Source organism: Sphaeramia orbicularis, chromosome 7 (assembly GCF_902148855.1).
Source record: "Sphaeramia orbicularis chromosome 7, fSphaOr1.1, whole genome shotgun sequence".
NCBI classification, from domain to species: Eukaryota; Metazoa; Chordata; class Actinopteri; order Kurtiformes; family Apogonidae; genus Sphaeramia; species Sphaeramia orbicularis.
Genome location: NC_043963.1, coordinates 51,997,251 through 52,017,035, shown reverse-complemented (window position 1 = coordinate 52,017,035; position 19,785 = coordinate 51,997,251). Strand labels below are relative to the sequence as shown.

At 38.4% G+C, this 19,785-nt stretch overlaps 1 protein-coding gene across 1 annotated transcript in view; it reads left to right on the top strand.

Moving 5' to 3' along the window:
* Positions 1–1,214: 1,214 nt before the first annotated feature.
* dennd2da (DENN/MADD domain containing 2Da) overlaps positions 1,215–19,785 on the top strand; it is a 56,436-nt gene continuing 37,865 nt past the window's right edge. The window contains exons 1-4 of the mRNA XM_030139873.1: positions 1,215–1,415; positions 10,964–11,030; positions 11,250–11,336; positions 11,421–11,516. Of these exons, the coding sequence (XP_029995733.1) occupies positions 1,398–1,415; positions 10,964–11,030; positions 11,250–11,336; positions 11,421–11,516 (268 nt within the window). The 5' untranslated portion in view covers positions 1,215–1,397. The remainder of the gene's footprint in view (positions 1,416–10,963; positions 11,031–11,249; positions 11,337–11,420; positions 11,517–19,785) is intronic.

Here is a 19,785-nt window from a genome sequence, read left to right as displayed (position 1 = left end):
ACATGTAACTACAGTTATGGCTGGTTCTAATTGCTGTGAATAAGCAAGAATGTAAATCATGTTTTTTTTTTATGTACATACACATACATACAATATCTGAGTCACCCCATGTGTGGGAAGTCAGAGGGTGTTATTTTTCCAATGATTGAAGCCTCTTGCTCCTCAAGTGGGGCTGCCTTCTAATCTTTTTTCTTTTTTTTCTTTTTTTTTTTTTTTTTTAAATTTGACTGTACTACTAAATCCCAAGCCAGCCTTAGTTGCATTCCTCTGCTTCTTTATACATCTGAGCATTTTTGGACATATGTACTTACCGAACTTATAGTTTAGTTTATTTGAAAGGAGACAATGCAATTTCATAAAACACATGGTTTAAAAAAGCCAGAATTAGTCAGAAGGCTAGTTTTCATCTGTAGTCCCCTGGCCAAGTTTTAAAAAGGTAGTAAAAAAACAAAAAAAACAAAACATTTACAGGAGAAAGACATGGTTAGACTTTGGACATATGCTTTCTTTCAGTGTGAAACCTTTACAATTTTGCATACATGGGGCCCCAGGTCCTACACTGGCCTGCCCACAGTGCACATCTTTCACCAACTAAAAATGTGTGGTGCAATTTTTTATGACAAAATGACAAAGAAGATTCAGGACTGTTGAGCTACTAGAATCCTGTATTTGACAAAAATGGGGCAACATTCCTCTCCCAAAACTCCAGCCACTGGTCTCCAAGATATTTACAGACTGATATTAAAAGAAGAGGGGATGGTGCACATAGCCCTGTCCTGAGTTTTTTTTTTTTTTTTTTATAATTAAATTTAAATTGCATACATGTATGAAACAAGTAATATAAACACTTCTGGTATTTCCCCACTTAGACATGGCATTACAAATTAACTTAAAATGTTTCATAAGAAATTGGTCATTGGGTAGGGTTTCACACATCCACCTTCATGTGATTTAACTGCTAACAAGCTTATACAGTGCAATACAATACAAAAGTCTCAACAGAATGACTTATTTGATGGTTATTCAGTTCCAAGCATATTATGGATTAACTGGTTCCAAATGCAGAGGAACGAGTTTCACTTCACAATAAAAACACACACCCACACTGTGTTCTGCTTCACTGCTAATGGACTGGTTTGACGCTGAAAGAGGAAATCCCAGCCTGAGACTAAAGTCCATCAACTGCACATTTCAACAAGTGCACTTCCTCATACATGTGCACTTGTTGCTTCACTATTTAGAGACCTCTGGTGTTAGATCTGCTTGTGTCGTAGAAAAGAAAACCCAAAGCTGATGTTTCTTCATGAATGTGTCAAATGAAAAGATCTCCAAATTACTGCCAGATCCAGGTGATAAATAAGTTTGTTTGATCTAATTTCCCAAGACAAACGGACAAGATGGCACAGCATGTACAGGTAAGTGAGCTCCTTTCATAAACCACAGTTTGTGTATTTGATGTGTTTGTTGAAAGCTGCCTCAAGTAGAACTGAAAATCATGCTTGTTAATGTTCTGCTTGGACATGAAATTTGACATTTGTGTCTAATATACACAGCATTTATAGTACGGAATTAGAATCCTAAAGGTGAAAATGGAAACCAAGCTAAAAGAGTGAAATTGAAAGATGTTACTGTAAGACATTTCCTGCAAAGATCACATGATAACAGAAACAGAGAACTTTGATCTAAGTGAACCTCACTTTTACTTCCTGTGGTTGGAGTTACATAAAACGTTCACACCATTTCATGTGGAGTCTTGATGTATTTTGCTCAGAGGTTTATGTTGTAAAGACATGAAAGACAGGCATACACTGGGCGTAACTTCAGTAATTTTAGCTTGTTATATGCAAAACTTCAATATGTTTTTTCTGTCAATTTGATGGAATTAAGTGTTCTTACACCCTCATATAAAAATTTGAGACAGTATGGGAAATCCATAGTTAAAAGAAAACAGTGATATTAAAATGCACTTTGACTTCTCCATCAGCTGCACATTGTAGACAGTATGAATACGTCAGCTCATGTTTTGTCTGGTCAACTTCAATGCATTGTACATTATCATCCATTCCTCACATTCAAGTAGCAAAACATTCAAGAAAAAGTTGGGACAGTAAAGCATTTACCACTTAGTAATGTTGCCATTTGTTTAATAACAACACTTAAAAGACATTCAGTGACTGAAGACATAAAGTGATTGTGATGAAGTGTGTTTTGTTAATTTTGTCTAATTCTCTGTTAACATATCTCAAGCTTTGCAACAGTATAGCATCTTTGTTCTCATCTTTTATGTTTCAAGATGGTCCAAAGCAGTGGTGTAGTGGTCCCTGGAAAAGTGGGCATACTCTCAATATTTGACTTCTTTTTTTTTTTTTTTCAATGTCCAGAAAAAATGCCGTTTTAGAAACAGTGACATGTAAGACTACTCTATTTAGTTCACCCAAAAATCCATCAGTACTATTTGCTCACAATTATAAAATTATCATGACTTGATCAGGAGCAGTTTGTAGGTACACTATATTGCCAAAAGTATTTGCTCACCTGCCTTGACTCGCATATGAATTTCAGTGCCATCCCATTCTTAGTCTATGGGGTTCAATATGACGTGGGTCCACCCTTTGCAGCTATAACAGCTTCAACTCTGATAATACAGCGGACAGTTGACCGTGGAATATTTAGGAGAGAGGAAATTTCACCACTGGACTTGTTGCACAGGTGGCATCCTATCACAGTTCCACGGTGGAATTCACTGAGCTCCTGAGAGCGACCCATTCTTTCACAAATGTTTGTAAAAGCAGTCTGCATGCCTAGGTGCTTGATTTTATACACCTGTGGCCATGGAAGTGATTGGAACACCTGATTCTGATTATTTGGATGGGTGAGCGAATACTTTTGGCAATGTAGTGTATTACTGGTCACACAAGCAGCTGTATGAATGTACATGCATTCAACATGAGGCAAACATAGGATATTGTTAGCCTTTCATAACATTAGCCTAGTCGCATGGTTAAACTATTGATGACAAAATCTCTTCTCCTCAGTGACTCATTTGGAAACCACCTCAAAACTTACCTCCGAATTATTTATTCCATGAAAGTAGCTTCTCTCAATATGTGTCACTCAGTTGAAAGACGTTTATTCTACCTTTCTCATTCGCATTTCCAATAATCATGCATCTTTCAACGAGATGTGCAGTGACCTGTCAATCAACTGAGGTGGCGATGGAACCTGAGGTGTCCAATCAGGTTGCAGAGATTGCCAGCGCTAGTTAGCAATATTTTCCTTGGCATGACCCGCCCTACTCTGCCTCTGATTGGCTCATCAGTCTTTATGTCTAAAGTTAACCAATCTAATCAGTGAAGGCACCGAGTACTAGCCAATTAGAGGCGGAGTGGAGTGGGTCATGGCTTCACCATCCTAGGGGAAAAAATGGGCAATCTGGCTGCAGATACTACTGAACAGTGCAAATCAGGTGGATTTAGAAATGGGCATACCAAATGCTGACTGAAAAATAAGCGGGTATTCTCTGTATACCCCTGTATACCCTGCACTACACCTCTGGTCCAAAGATTCTCTATCACCCTCTTCTTCCTTAGTCAGGTGTGCACAATGAGGTTTGTGTTGTCTTGGTGAGACATGGATGTCCCTGGAAAAACTGTCAAATTTAAGGCAACATGTGTTGTTTCAAAATATTAGTGTATTTTTCAGCATGAAGGGTACGTCACAGAACTGACAAAATGATTTGACTCCAGACTCCAGACTAGATCCTCACTTCTGGACTTCTTTTTGGTAACAGTTTGGATGTTCCTTTTCATCTGTGGGCCAGAACTGGCAGCATCCAAATGGACTCCAAGGTTCTTTCAAAAGGACCTGGATACTGATTAGAATACATTGAATGAATACATTCTGTGTTTCCACTGACTGATGTTCCATCCTAGATGCTTCTGAGCCCAGAGCATGCCATGATGCATCTAGACACAAGCCCCTTTTCCATAGCACTTCTGTTCCTGGAATATTTCACCTTTATTCTGGAACAACATCTGTGGAAACGTAGTGGGATCATTGGGTCCCACCTGTGTCAAGGCCCTGTAACGCCTCTGACAGAGTTGTGATAAAGGTGGAATCATGATTCAGAAATGTTAAGTAAAAGGAGCACCTCTCATTCCGCAACCAAAGTGTGATATTTTGATGACATATTGCGTGCGGAACTCCCGTGCTGGGGGGATTTAAATATGAGCATGGGCTGTGTACAGTAAACAAACATATCAACACGACCAGAAAGATGTTGAGAGGAAGAGTTTAGTAACACTGCTATTCTCAAAGTATTTCTGATGTGGAAGTTATACGTCACACTGTACGCTGTGCTGCATCACCGTCCCTTTGATTCTGAAATGCAGGTCCGCTGTGTAAAAAAGTCCAGCCGGTCTCACCTCTTTTACTCCTTTGGCTTGGCTGTGGAAATCAGTCAATGGTAGAAAAAAGGTGGGATCGCCATCTCACCTTTTTTCCAATATCTCTGTGTAAAAGTGGCTGATGTTAACATGAAGCTTCCTTTTGACTCAGTAAAGTTTGAACTGGCATTTGTGTCTGTATCTGACATTTGGCAACTGACATTTGTTTGTTACAGTAATCCTGAACCAAGTGGTTCTATCAGCTCTAGATGAATGACGGTTCTCGATGCTGTGTTGTTTGAGGGATCAGAGAACAGAGTGTTCATCTTAAGCTTGAACCATAGCCCTTTACACAGTGACAAACAGTACATCCAGGTTTCATGGATCTTTTCATACCGTTCTGCAATTTTGAAGCTGAAAAATGCAAGTCCATTGTTTTCAAACATTTTAGTAGGTGCTGTCAAACTGATGGTCCTCAACCCATTGTTGCTCCCTGATGACCAGACCTTTCATGAATGCTGCTTCTAGACCAAATCATGATTGTAGTTACCTGTTTACATCACCGATCTCAAGTCACATTATTATTTGAATTATGACTGTTCCAACTTCTTTCCTTATGTTATTAAAAAAAAAAAAAAGCTTTCTTTTTTAATTTACATTTTACATACATGTCCCAACTTTTTCTTTGCAGTCCTTAGCAGTAGTAGTAGCTTTTCAGAAGTTAGAAGTAGTTCAGTGCATGTTTTCTACCGAAAGAGGGTGTAGTCTGTCTGACAAAAGCATTATAGTGTCTGATTGCTCTGAACCATGGGGAATAAGTGTGTGAGGCAAGTGGCTGGATAAAGTCAGTGCTTGGGAAGGGGGCCAGGTGAGTGGAAAACAACTGGGAAATATGAGTGGATGGAACTGGAGTAGGGGGAGGGAGGGACAAAAAGTCTTTGTCTTTGGACCAGTTCTGTCTTGTATCTGTAAGATAAACCAATCAAAATCAGCAATTGTGTGATGTATAAGTGTCACTTTAAAATGTACTCTGCCAGTCGAAGATTAGCATACTGACAGTTATGTCTAACTATCTTCTCAACAACTGGAAAAACTTGTTTTGTAGCAGAAAGTAAACATAATGTGGATGCACATGAAAACCCTTGGCCTGACTTACCAGGCACACTACTGCCTCCAGTGGCCTGATTTATCAGTGCATGCCAAAGTTTTTGGACAGAAAGACAGATGGATGGACGACCAACAGATAACAATACCCTGCAGCCTGTGTGGCCAAGGGTAAAAGCCTTGTATGACCTGTTATGTCATAGATGACTGAAGGAATAAATAAATAAATAAATATTAAGATGTTAAATTGTGCGATATCCAAGAAAAATAAAATGAAAAATTCTTGGGAGTAGTACTGGGGATTAACTAATTCATGTTGCACATATATTACATTCTTCTGTACATATACTGTTTTTACATTAAAAAAAAAAAAAAATATATATATATATATATATATATATATTTATATATTTATTTATATATATATATATATATATATATATATATATATAGTACATATCTTGTTTTATCATTTCTCTGTGCATTTAAATTTAGCCGAGAACTACACATCAAAATTTTGTTGTGTACACATGACAATGAACATTTTTGAATCTTGAATCCCGATTATAACGGCAATTACAGTATTCAGGCTCTTACTTTAACTTAAGTATATTAGGCTATTTTAGAATTGATTTACCTAGGATTATGTGGTCTTTCAGTTAGTCTGCTACATAGGGTAATTATTGTTAATTAAGGGAAGTTCATATTTATCAAAAACAGTTGCATCTATTTAATCAAATAATGTAACTTACTTTTACCATGACATTGAAAGGTGGTGGGATTTTTTTTTTCCCGGTCAGTTCACATTAGCTCACTGAGTTTTACCCCTTGCTCCTCTTCAGCCCCACCATCTTATCCATATATGGACACTTCTGGTTCCAAAAATGTAAGATGACAGCTAAAATGCAAATCTTAAGGCTTTAAAGTTTCCATTCTTTCTTTTCTGTCTATGCCTGAATCTAATAATTTAAGAGATAAACTTAAATCACACTGCAGTATTGTCATAAAATTGTCTTGAGTCAGTGGACAAACTGTACTATGTATTGAATACTCATAGGTGTGACCATGACGACTATCTGCTTTGAATGATAAGGACAGGTGTGGACAGACCCGACAGCTCAGCAAGTGCTGCAGGAGACTTCACATAGCATCTGCACACAGAAGTATTGGTAGACTTTTCATTGTGCTTTCATCATATTTGTGTGATGGGGTGCAGGTAAAGACACACAAGCACAGTGCAATCAGGTTGACAATCTTTAACGCAAAGTCTTCAGTGTGATACAAAAAAAATCCTCAGGAATCTTTCTCAAAAAATCTCAGGAATCTTCTTTGCAAAAATGTCATCTTTAACTGGATACAAAAAACTCAGGAATCTTCGTCACAAAAATCTCATATTTAACTCAAGCTTGGAACACAGAAATCATTGGATAAAACTTACTAAAGTCTAGGGCACCACAGACAGTGCAGACTGAGGGATTTGAAGTCTTCTTCCTGAATAAAACTAACAATCTGACAAAGACTGGAGAAACAGAGTTGCTTATATGGCATACTCATTGGCTGATGAACTTCAGGTGTGGAAGTGGTTGCAGGTGTAAGCTGAGGGAGGGAGCGTAAGCTGCAAAACCTGGATTGGACCATGACAATTTGATTATTGACTATTCACAATAGGACATTCAGAATGGTTGCAGAATCCATACTGTCCAGTAATATTACATGTATGTTTAAAGGAGCACCATCGACCTGAAACCAATTGACAGGAGTATTAAAATCAGCAAATTGTTTCTAGAAAACAAAAGACCCTCAGCATATACTAAATGCAGACAGTAAATATGGGTTAGTGCATAGGTCAGGGGTGGCCAACCCTTGTCCTGGAGAGCCACTATCCTGAAAGTTTTGGATGTATCCATCTTCCAACACACCTGATTCAAATGATAAGCCTATCATCACGCTCTGCAGAAGCCTGATAGCGACTGTCAGTTGTGCTGGAAGAGGGAAACATCTAAAACATGCAGGATATTGGCTCTCCAGCACCAGGTTTGGCCACCCCTGGCATTGGTAGACACTTCAACATCTTCTGTAAAGTCATCAGATTCCAACTTAAGTTTTTCTTTAAAAACACATTCCACTCTGTCACGTCCATGTCAACACACGTCATTTCAGTTTCAAATAACGGCAGGTCTCTTTCACAGAGGTGAACGCCAGGGAAATAGCCTTTATTGGCTAAATGGGACAAAATCACTGTGACTGATGAGAAAAAAAAGGTAAAATCTAAAAATTTCCAGTGCCATACACTAGACTAAAAGTGTTCTATAACAAAATGCATGACATAATGGGTGAAAGTTTGTAACATCCAAAAATATTGTTTGTAATGGGTTTCAATATGGGCATTTTATTTATTGAGGTGGTGCAATTTTGAATACATGCCTTATTGTTGACTTATTATGGGAAATTAAGTTAAAATCTTAGTATCTGAGTAAAAAACACATCTACATCTATATTTTCAAAAATTAAGAAAGCAAAAAATGTCCTAAGTGATGTACAATGGTAAAATTCTGCTAAACACCATGACGGGTTTGTCTGCTAGTGTGGACAGAGATGTCATTTAAGATGAAGGGCATATAGACAGTTGTTTTGGGTTGTTTCTTTCTGTTTTTTTAAAATATGGTTTAAAACCGTGATTGGTCCATCATTACACTAAACAATTGAGCAATGACAATCTGAACACAAATGAAGTTGTAGAACTTGGTCAAAATGTCTAAAGTTGAATTCGACTTGATGACAGACTGCAAAATTCCAATCTGTGTTCGCACATATGCAGGCCAGGTAAGTGGGCACTACTGACCCCAGGACACTTTTGTCCACATTTCTTTCAATATGGCTGAGCTGAACTCAGGTCCAAGTGCTGTTTCTGCTCATAAATGATACATGGTTTTTTCCTTGCATAAAAGCATAGCCGTGGGAACCCATACCGAGGTGAAGTTAGCAGTGGGTTGGATATTCGACGGACATTCAAAAGCCATCTCCTTAGGGACTATCAATAAATTGCTGCTCTAAACGCTGGAGAAAACTTTACTCAAACTCCACTCATTTAAAAGTCATAGAACCAATGAACTGTCAAGGCTGACTGGCAGTTTTGCAATAATTATGACATAACTTTAGGAAACACCTCTTAATATTTCTGTCCAGTCTGTATTAATATTTTTTATGAATATTATTCATCTTTTTATGAAAAAATGGTCAGTTTTTCTTCAATAATTTCCCAGTCATGTGACCCAGCAACATCAAACAAGTCTCAAATTATTATACTAAAAAGGAACTTTAGGAAACACCACTTAATGTTGCTGTCCAGTCTGTATTAATATTTTTTTTATGAATATTAATATTATGTTTTGCAAAAAAAGTCAATTTTTCTTCAATAGCTTCTCAGTCACGTGACCCAGCAACTCCAAAGAAGTCTCAAATTATTATACTGAAGAGACAGTTTTTTTAAAAGAAAAGAATGGACATACGTTTCTTCAAACTGAGGTGATGATGAGTAGACCTAGGCCTGTTTATGCACAGTCTGAGTGTGATTTGATGTGGGACAGGAAATGAATTGTCTCCCTTCTCATTAAAAGTCCTTCACAGATTGACAATAGAAACACTAGATTTTTTGTTTGTTTGTTTTTTGTGATGAAAACAGCAATCAAATTAGATACTGACAGGTGAACCCATGACAGGCGACGGGAGTGTGAGCGGTGCTATCTGTGGTTCTGAAAGGGTTAATGTTGGTCATATTTTATGACGTTCTAAACAACGGTGTGTTCCCACAATTATAATTTATATGTATAGTTTTTTTCTTTAGGTCAAAAGGAGGCTCTTCACATTCTACCTGCCTACTGTCATTTATATTCATAAACTTTTCAAAAGCATTTCCACCTTTACTTTTTTCACAAATCATACTCTGGGTTTACTGTTGTAGCAGGTGCCTGTATAAGCTGATGCTGCAAATGTGTTTTTCTGATTCGAAGTAACACTGATGAAACTTTTCACCATCTCCTGGATGTCCAGCTGTTCCACAATGTCTGCATGCACCTGCATGAGTGTGAGGTGTGTCAGTCATTGACTCAATGACTTTATTTAATTATTTAATTTATACATTTGGAATGTTTTGTCCTGTGATCCAGACAGGGGTGCTGCAGCACCCTGTGCACCCCTAATTCCCACAGCCTTGCGTAACAGTTTCAGGTGGCATTTCTGGATACAGTGACATATTTTGTGAAGTGACCATGGTTTTCCCATATGTCTATTATCATCACAGTAGCATGTTTGTGCCACCGGTGTTCAAAGGTCACACATATTCAAATAGTTTCCTCAAATGATATTCACACCCTATGATTTTTTCCTGATAGTGTGAGACAGTTCTTTGTAATTTTTTGTCAATAAATATTCCTTTTGAAGTTACTGATAATTCTCTCTCTTCTTTGTCAAGAAATTTGGAATCCCACCCTGTCTTTATAAAAGACTAAGCCTTTTCTGGATATTCCTTTTACAGTGCATCCCATCATGATCCCTCACCTCTTACAAAGAACCTGCTAGTTGTAGAATCTAACAGTGTTATTCTATAAACTTTTCAGTATTATTTTTTGTATGTCTGAATTTTTTTGAGTATGTTGGAAGCGATATAATCTATTTATTTTATTTTTCTTTTAGACAATGCAATTAAGTGGGTTTTTATTTGACCCCTTGAAGATTTTCATTGAGATAAGGTTTTATGCAACAACAAAACCTTAATGGAGAGAAGTCCAGCTAATCAATAACAATGCAGAAACAAACTGTGAAAATGTTTCTTATCCAGAGAGTTGGCTTTAATGGAGAAAAGGCACCTTTGAAATTCACAGTGAATTTCAAAGGAATTTCAAACCTTTGAAATTCGTGAATTACAAAGGTCATGGCAGAGAAAACAAACTTTTAGAACCTAGAAAAAAAGACTTGTACACATCATGATAGACATTATACTAAAATATAAACTGTTAGATAATATTAATAGGTAACAATATGTATAAGGACATCTGGAGTTGCTCCTGTATTCTGATCATACCAGACTAAAAATAGGCATGAGGAACCAAGAAGTGAATGTTAAACCTGAATTTATACCCCTACATTTCAGTCTAAGTTGAAGGTGGAACAGTGATTAAAATGATCAATAAAAAAAAAAAGTGAAAGTGACATCAGTGACATTAAACTTTGATATTCATTTCATTGTAGAAAGTATGAAGATAACGTACCTCATGATTTCCAGACACTTGGGGACTGAAACAGTGTTTCAGATGTCATTTTGTCCATTCTTGAAAAGAATCCTTTAAATGTACAACAATATTGGGGTGCTCATTAAATAGAAAATTCTGTTCTATTTCTTTTGCCCTACCCAACAGTTTTCATTATTTACATCTTACCTTACCATTTGACCTATATCTGTCCTTGTGCTCTTTCAGAATGCAGAGTCACGGCTATCTCCAAACTCAAGAAGGAGCTTCAGCTTTTCATCTCTCCGAATTAAAAGTAAGATGGCAGGGCCTCGCCCACTCACAAAAATTATGGTCATATGGTGATATGCAAATTCAAAATCATCTACAGAGTCTGCATTTAGCACGTATTTACTGGGCACATTTATTATTTATTGAGCACATATTTACATTACATTGAGCACATATTTACCATCAGTTATTCTTGTAAGGAGATAATAATGGTTTCATTTTTATTGTTCTGAATTTACAACAGGAAGGCATGCTAGCAATGAAGAGTGTGGTTTTCCAAGGCGCCGAGGGTTGTGGTCTTTTTCATCAGTCCGAGAGTCACTGAGGAAAGGTAAAAATAACCAGACTGAAAAAAATTCTTTTAGCATGGTAGACATATCATTAAAAAAAACTTGGAATTTTTCTTTTCTGCTAGATCCAGTTTTTGATGAAGGCTTGCACCTACACAGTACACAGGAACAGATGAAGAAGACGGATGTATTAGAGGATAACTTATGCATGGATGGCAAAGGTTTGGAATGCAGCATTGTACTACTTAAAGCAGAGTACTGATGTTACACTTGCTTGAGCTGATCAGTATCGGCTGCTTCATTCATGCTGCTTGACTAACTCTGCAATACTAACATCCATTCGAACCTATCAAGGCCATAGCATTTAGAATTTCCTGCTCTCAGTCTATACTTGAATTCATTAATTTATACTGATGTAGTTGTACGATTTAGAATCTAAAAACTTCTTAACTTCATAATGATAATAGCAACTATGGAAAACTGTCGAGGACAGACTGATTTCCTCTCACTGCAGTGGTCCTGAAGTCACAGTTTAAACTCTCTTAAACTTGAGTTAGTGTGCTATACTGAAAAACCTCAAGTGTGTGAACCCTCTTATCTGCATCCAACAAGCAACTACTTAACAACATGCCAAACTAACTGGAAGGCAACTATCACCAATAGCATGCTGCTCAACTCGCCAGTCAGTAATCACTCACACACCATTGCATATTTCAGCCACCAAATTTATCTCTGAAAACTTCCTCAACATAAATTGGCTGTTGCTGAATTTGATTGGAATGAACTTAACATTGAATCTATCCTGTCAGCTTACCCTATACCTGTTGTGATATGCTGAGACATCAAATTAGCAAATTATATAACAGCTTATGTAGTAATAGCAAACCTGTCTCCTAAAAATGTACATTATTCAGATTGTGTATGTACAAATTTCTTATATTTTAAGTAGTGCTGTCAAACGATTAAAATTTTTAATCAGATTAATCTACGGAAGCGTATTGCATTCACAAAAAAAAATAATTTCGGCTCTGTTTTTCTGAATTAATGAGATAATTATCTCATAATTACGAGAAAAAATAAGTTAAAAAAAAAAATCGGCGCTGTTTTTCTGAGTTTATGAGATACTGTTTCCTGAAAAAAAAAAAAAAAAGCTCTGTTTTTATGAGTTTATGAGATACTGTTTCCTGAAAAAAAAAAAAGCTCTGTTTTTATGAGTTTACGAGATACTGTTTTCCGAAAAAAAAAAAAAAAGCTCTGTTTTTATGAGTTTACGAGATACTGTTTTCCGAAAAAAAAAAAAAAAAGCTCTGTTTTTATGAGTTTACGAGATACTGTTTTCCGGAAAAAAAAAAAAAAAAAGCTCTGTTTTTATGAGTTTACGAGATACTGTTTTCCGAAAAAAAAAAAAAAAGCTCTGTTTTTATGAGTTTACGAGATACTGTTTTCCGGAAAAAAAAAAAAGCTCTGTTTTTATGAGTTTACGAGATACTGTTTTCCGGAAAAAAAAAAAAAAGCTCTGTTTTTATGAGTTTACGAGATACTGTTTTCCGAAAAAAAAATAAAATGTGGCTGTGTTTCTCTGTCAGTGGGACAGTGGTCCCTGGTCCAGGCAGGAGCTCCTTCTATCTGTGCTGCTGAAAGCCTCTCGGGGGAGCGTGAAGTTGTTTCCGTTCTCGTAACCGGTTCCGATTACGGATCATGGAACTAGTTTCGTTCACAGAAATCAGAACCAAGCCCCGCTTCGTGCACGGATCAAGCCCTTCAAGCACACCGGCGCTCGGAGCCTGTAACCCGGCTTCCTGACAGGACAGGACGCGGTGATGGGAGTTGGCATTAATGACTACCACTACTACTAGGACTCCTGCCATGGGGCGGGTGTCCTGTCCCGGTGCATTGGGCCGACCAGGTGAACCAGTGTTTTCCATGGCTGGTGGTCCTGTGCCAGCTGCTCTGCGTCCTCCATGGTAACTCCATGTTGTCGGAGGTCGCCTGCAATGACGTCGAGCCATCGGGTGCGGGACTTGCCTTGTGGTCGTTTCCAGCCTGCGGCCTTTGGGTCAAACTGAAGGATGGCTCTTGTTGGATGGCCAGGAGGGAGGCGGAGGACATGACCGAACCAGCGGGGGCGACGTTGCGCGGCCAGGCTGGATGCTTTGGGCTGGCGTGTGCGGGCTCCAAGCACCTGATTGGAAACCCGCTGGGGCCACCTGATGTTTTCGATGGTTCTGAGAGCCCTGCTATCAAAGCCATCTATTCTGGCAGCCAGAGTCTGGTTTAAGGGCCGTGTTTCCGAGCCATAGAGCAGGATGGAGAGGACGGCAGAGTTGTAGATCCGGGGCTTCGTCCTGCGTGAGATGGTCTGGTTCCGCCACAGTGGTTTCCAGAGAGACATCAGAGCTGATGCTGCCAGGGCCCTTCTGCGGGTAATCTCTGGTTTTAGGTCCCTGTTGTCTGTCATCACCCCAGATACACAAAGCTCTTGACAGGTTCTACAATGTCATTACTAAGCTGCAAGGGAGGTGGATCTGGCCCATCACTGACATGCATGAGGTTGGTTTTTGTCCAGTTCACTTGGAGGCCAAGCTTCTGTGCCTCTTCACTGTAACTGCCCAGAGCATCTGTCAGCTGACTGTAGGATGTGCTGAGCAGGATGGTGTCAGCAGCGTACTCCAGGTCCTGGCATTAATGAAGTCAAATAAAATGACATTCACCAGCATTAAAGAAAATATACACAGCAGAAGAGTGCAAATGTGTATTCATTTATTTGTCGGACCTAATGGAACGCATTAGTCAGAACTAGATCCGTGGAGGAGCTCTTGGTGCCCCGGTTCACCCCCCACCCCCATAGCTTTCCACCTGGACCTGATGGAAAGCTGTCCGGGGGTGGGGGGTGAACCGGGACACCAAGACGCATATTTCTTTAATCATGGTGAATGTCATTTTATTTGACTTCATTAATGCCAACTCCCATCACCGCGTCCTGTCCTGTCAGGAAGCCGGGCTACAGGCTCCGAGCGCCGGGGTTCTGTCGAGTTGAGCTGCTCCGTCCACCCGCTCCAGTCCGGCTTACACACCGGGGAGCGGATAGCTGTCCACCTGGACCTGATGGAAAGTTATTGGAGGGGGGACGAACCGGTACACCAAGCCGCTCCTCCATGGATCTAGTTCTGACTAATGCTTTCCATCAGGTCCGACAAATAAATGAATACACATTTGCACTCTTCTGCTGTGTATATTTTCTTTAATGCTGGTGAATGTCATTTTATTTGACTTCATTAATGCCAGCTCCCATCACCGCGGTCGTGCCCTGTCAGGAAGCCGGGTTACAGGCTCCGAGCGCCGGTGTGCTTGAAGGGCTTGATCCGTGCACGAAGCGGGGCTTGGTTCTGATTTCTGTGAACGAAACTAGTTCCATGATCCGTAATCGGAACCGGTTACGAGAACGGAAACAACTTCACGCTCCCCCGAGAGGCTTTCAGCAGCACAGATAGAAGGAGCTCCTGCCTGGACCAGGGACCACTGTCCCACTGACAGAGAGAAACAGAGCCACATTTTATTTTTTTTCAGAAAACAGTATCTCGTAAACTCATAAAAACAGAGCTTTTTTTTTTTTTTTTTTCCGGAAAACAGTATCTCGTAAACTCATAAAAACAGAGCTTTTTTTTTTTTTTTTCGGAAAACAGTATCTCGTAAACTCATAAAAACAGAGCTTTTTTTTTTTTTTTCAGGAAACAGTATCTCATAAACTCATAAAAACAGAGCTTTTTTTTTTTTTTCGGAAAACAGTATCTCGTAAACTCATAAAAACAGAGCTTTTTTTTTTTTTTTTTCCGGAAAACAGTATCTCGTAAACTCATAAAAACAGAGCTTTTTTTTTTTTTTTTTCGGAAAACAGTATCTCGTAAACTCATAAAAACAGAGCTTTTTTTTTTTTTCAGGAAACAGTATCTCATAAACTCAGAAAAACAGCGCCGATTTTTTTTTAACTTATTTTTTCTCGTAATTATGAGATAATTATCTCATTAATTCAGAAAAACAGAGCCGAAATTATTTTTTTTTGTGAATGCAATACGCTTCCGTATTAATCACAGGGTTGCTGTGCATTAATTTTGATTAATCATGATTAAATATCATAAATTTTTATTCTATATTAATCACATTTCTTTTTGCATGAGCAAAGACTCACGAAAGAAAGGAATATGTATGCACTTAAAGTGTTTATTAAACATCTTCAACAGTTTGAACAAAACAACTTGAAACAACTGTTCTGTTTAGGGCAGAGTTTTTCAACCTTTGGGTCACATGGGGTCACATGGAATTCATATGGGGTCGCTTGAAATTTCTAGTAATTGATAAAAAAAACAAAACAAAACTTATATATATTTCTAATACAAATATTTTTTAATGATTCAATATATATTTAGTTTTATAATTAAAACACCACACATTTTTTCCTAATAAAAATCAAGTTCAAATAAAATGCAGGATGTAACATCTGAGAGGACCGAACAGAGAATGGAAGGATTTCTTCACCCTCCTGGCCCTGCTAAGACATCTCCAAGAGAAAAATGTTTCCGTTTTGAATGTCTGTGGTCGCCAGAAATTTGTGATATTAAAATGGGATCATGAGCCAAAAAAGGTTGGGAACCAATGGTCTAGGGTGTATTTTGTACTCAAATTTCCCATCCAGAGGGCCAACGTGCTGTTTATCATTTTCCATCTTTATTGGTTGGTTCTGCTGCCAGTCACTACAGGATCAACTGCCCATTTGAGCATACGCGACACTAACTCTACTTAGACAAACTGCCTGAAATGCATTGCTAGAGACGTTCAGAGTCATTCTGCGTTGCAGATGGGTTAGTTGCGTTACAATTCTTAATCAGATTAATCATGATGATGGATAATCCGCGTTAATTTTGACAGCCCTAATTTAAGGATTCAATATGTTGCATTTGTGAGCTGATATGTATTAATTGCTTTCTTATGGATAATATATGAAACAAACTGACCTAGCAATACCTAACAATAGTGTTTGCCAAGAAGACCCATGTTTAAACATGACTGTTCACTGCAATCCAATTCACAAAAGGTCTTATCCATAGATCACTATGTTTTATGTATGTTAAATATTAAATACCTTAAAAATTATGAAATTACATTTAGGGGAAGTTAAAAGTTAACAGTCATTTTTATTTTCTCTCATCAGTAAAACAATATCAACCTGTTACATACACTGCCCAGCCAAAAAATGCTATAACCTGGAATTAACAACGCAAATTTTTCATATAGCTACTGCAGCGATTGATATATTTCACCTGCAACAAGGTATTTAACCCTACCTGATGAAGTGAGCAACTTCTCATGTCACGGAGTAGTATCTTTGTCATGGAAAAGTTGTTACTCTTTTTCAAAAGGGTCAAATAATTGGCTTGTATCAAGCAAAGAAAAAAAACAAAGAGATGCTAGAACTATTAATATTTGGATAAAAAAAATGCCCAACACATTATTAAAACTTGGAAGGATAGTGGCAGACGGTCTTCCTCAAGAAAGAAATGTTGTTGGAAAAAGATCTTGATGATGGTAATTGAAGATCACTTAAACATTTGGTAGCAAATTAATAAACATAACCAAGAAACCAGAGAACTCACAGCTACATTTAATAGGGAAAGAGCATTTGCACAATGCAAAACAAGTAAAGGGATTGAAACTAAACAGCTGCGTAGCCTCAAGAAAACCACTTATTGGTGAGGTTAATTAAGAAAAAACCTTCAGTTTACCAGAGAGCATATAGATTGGTCTGTGTTTCAATGGAAAAATTTCATGTGGTCAGATGAGTCCAGACTGATGCTGTTCCAGAGTGATGTGTGATCAAGGTGAGAAGAGAGGTGGATGTAGGCTCTAGACATGATGCAAAGAGTTATGATCAGTTGGTCAGATCTAGGTTCAGCAACATTAGGTGTCCATGCAAAGAAGTCAGCTGACTATCTGAATATGCTGACATCAGTGGATTGTTTTGAGAATCTTTGCGATGTGCTGCAGAAGACTTCACACAGTTGTCTGACTCTGTCATCATCAATACAAGATCTAAAGGTGGTCCAATGAAAAAATGTGTGTTACCTTTTTGGTCTGGTAGTGTAGTTTTTCAGAGACAAAATAAAAACATCCTTGTACACAAGCTTTGTATACAAGTACAATTATCAAATTATGACCATTTAGTGATATTAAAAACATGCTTCTTGACTGCCTTGGTTACCTTCCTCTGTGATAACAACCTATACAACAGTGGCGATTTCTCATAGACTGCAAGAGAAGCCCGGCTTCCCCTAAAATTAGGAAAATTAAATGGTTAAATATGTTCGGTTGTGTTGACATTTTATTGACTGCAAATGTGTTAGAACACGTTCATCTCAAAGATGAGTTCGTTCACAATCGGCTTTATCACAAATCAACGGACGCGACGTTGTTCACTTTTCATACATTCCCGTTGCGCTGTTTTCTCATACGATCTCTGCTCAGTGCATTTGCTCGTAGACGCCAGGCGTCTCTGGGCTTCAATGGGACTGAGTGGAACAGCTTTTTTCGTTGCCTCAAAACTGGACGGTAATTGGATAAATGCCACGATGTTGTCCCGCCCCCGGACGCCGGGCGTCTCTGGGGGTGAATGGAGCTGTGGGCGGAGCTCGGCCAGGCTGGACGCCAGAATCCCACGTGCTGATTGGATGATCAGTCGAAAGGCTAAATCCCGTTTGATTGACAGCTGTTTTGAGATCTACTCCTTCACTGACACAGTTCAGTTTAATACTGTAGCGCATTCTGCTGTGAAATCGAGAGAGAAACCACTACGAAATTACTTATTCATTTCTTGCACTGTAAATAAAACACACTCATTGAACTTCCTTGTTTCAATTTAACATAATTTCAGCGTTTTCTTGTTTCAGTTCCATAATTTAATCATTTCTTGTTCGAGTTTAATATCGTTTTGTAGATAGTTAAATCAATCAAACTGTCGGCTAGGTCGGAGTGAAAGGAGCATTTCTTGTTTAAAAAGGCTGAAGTCTTACACTCACAGCACAATGGGCCAAGGCCGTCTAAGCAGCCTAGCCCTGCTGGCTATTGAGAGGACACTGGTCAAGTCCCTGGAAAAGACGCCTACTTGGTATGATAAGGTCACTGACCACTTTCTTAAAAAGGAACAGAGGGCCAAATTTATGTTTGAATAACTTGACAATTTTTTTTGATGTAAGCCGACAATGAGCTTCCCCTTTCTGAAGGACAAGCAGCCGCCACTGCTATACAATGATTATTACAATGGCTGTACATCTGTAAAAAGTAGTAGTTTTAAGGAATTTTTGGGAGACAGCTTTGAAAATACTTGATGTGTGCATGTTTGACAGTATGTTGTGTAGACAAAATCTTTGCTTCATACTTAACACAGGAACCAACAGAGGCTGTGTGACATGTTTCCAGCCTTGTTTCTGTCATCCTCCCTCAAGCGCAGGGATTAAAGCAAAAATTTTTCATCTGACTGAAAATTTTCTTCTGGTCAAAATCATTTGCCACTATTAAAAATGATGCAATACAATACTACTATAGCGTACAAGTTTATATAGTCAAATTTGGCAATACTGTAAAACACACTGAATGGGAGAGTGTACAGGTGTAGAAGATTAGTAACATGGATAGAAAAAATGTCATGAGTGGTATTGGTGGGGGGTCTGGGGGTCCTCCCCCAGAAAATTTTTAAAGCTTCAGGTCAATTTTGGTGCTCTCTGGTTAATTTTAAAGGGTATGAAAACCTTTGAGGCAAGTGAAAATTATAACTAGAAGAAAACCTTACTGCAAAAAATGAGTGAAAAACTTTTTATTTAACAATTTAGGAACTCTTAAAACATAACTCCAACTCCAACAGCACATGAATTTTGGGGAAAATGTCTGTGTAAATGTAACCCAAACCAACTAATCTTTTATTTTTTCTGCTTTTTGGCACTGAAACCAAAAGTTTCAAGCTTGGTCATTCCGGATGTACGCTTCTGTTTTTTTCCAGAGACACATGGCACATTAGTAGAACTTTCACTTTAGCAGTAGAGGTGGAGGTTGTTGCAGGGACAGTGGAGCTTGGCGCAGAGGAGGTGGAGGCTCTGGCTGGAGCAGAGGAGGAGCACCTCCATCTATTTTTCATGCATCTCTTAATAGTTACCACTTCAGCACCTTCCTCTACAAATGTGTCCATGATGTCGTATATGCTAGCCAAAATAATCTGTACGTCGTCAAACCTGCGTCCACAACCCCCTCCCACCAATATCATGTTCTCTTTTGATTGGAAGAAATTACGTCAACTGAAACAGAAATTATATTCCGTTACAGATACTCTCTGAGGGTATTTAAAATACAGTGGCTTTGCAAATACCAAGGGTGTTACTCATTCATTCAATTTTATCTTCGCACTGTACCACAGATAGAAATAAGATGCTAAACAGGTCAAAATAAAGC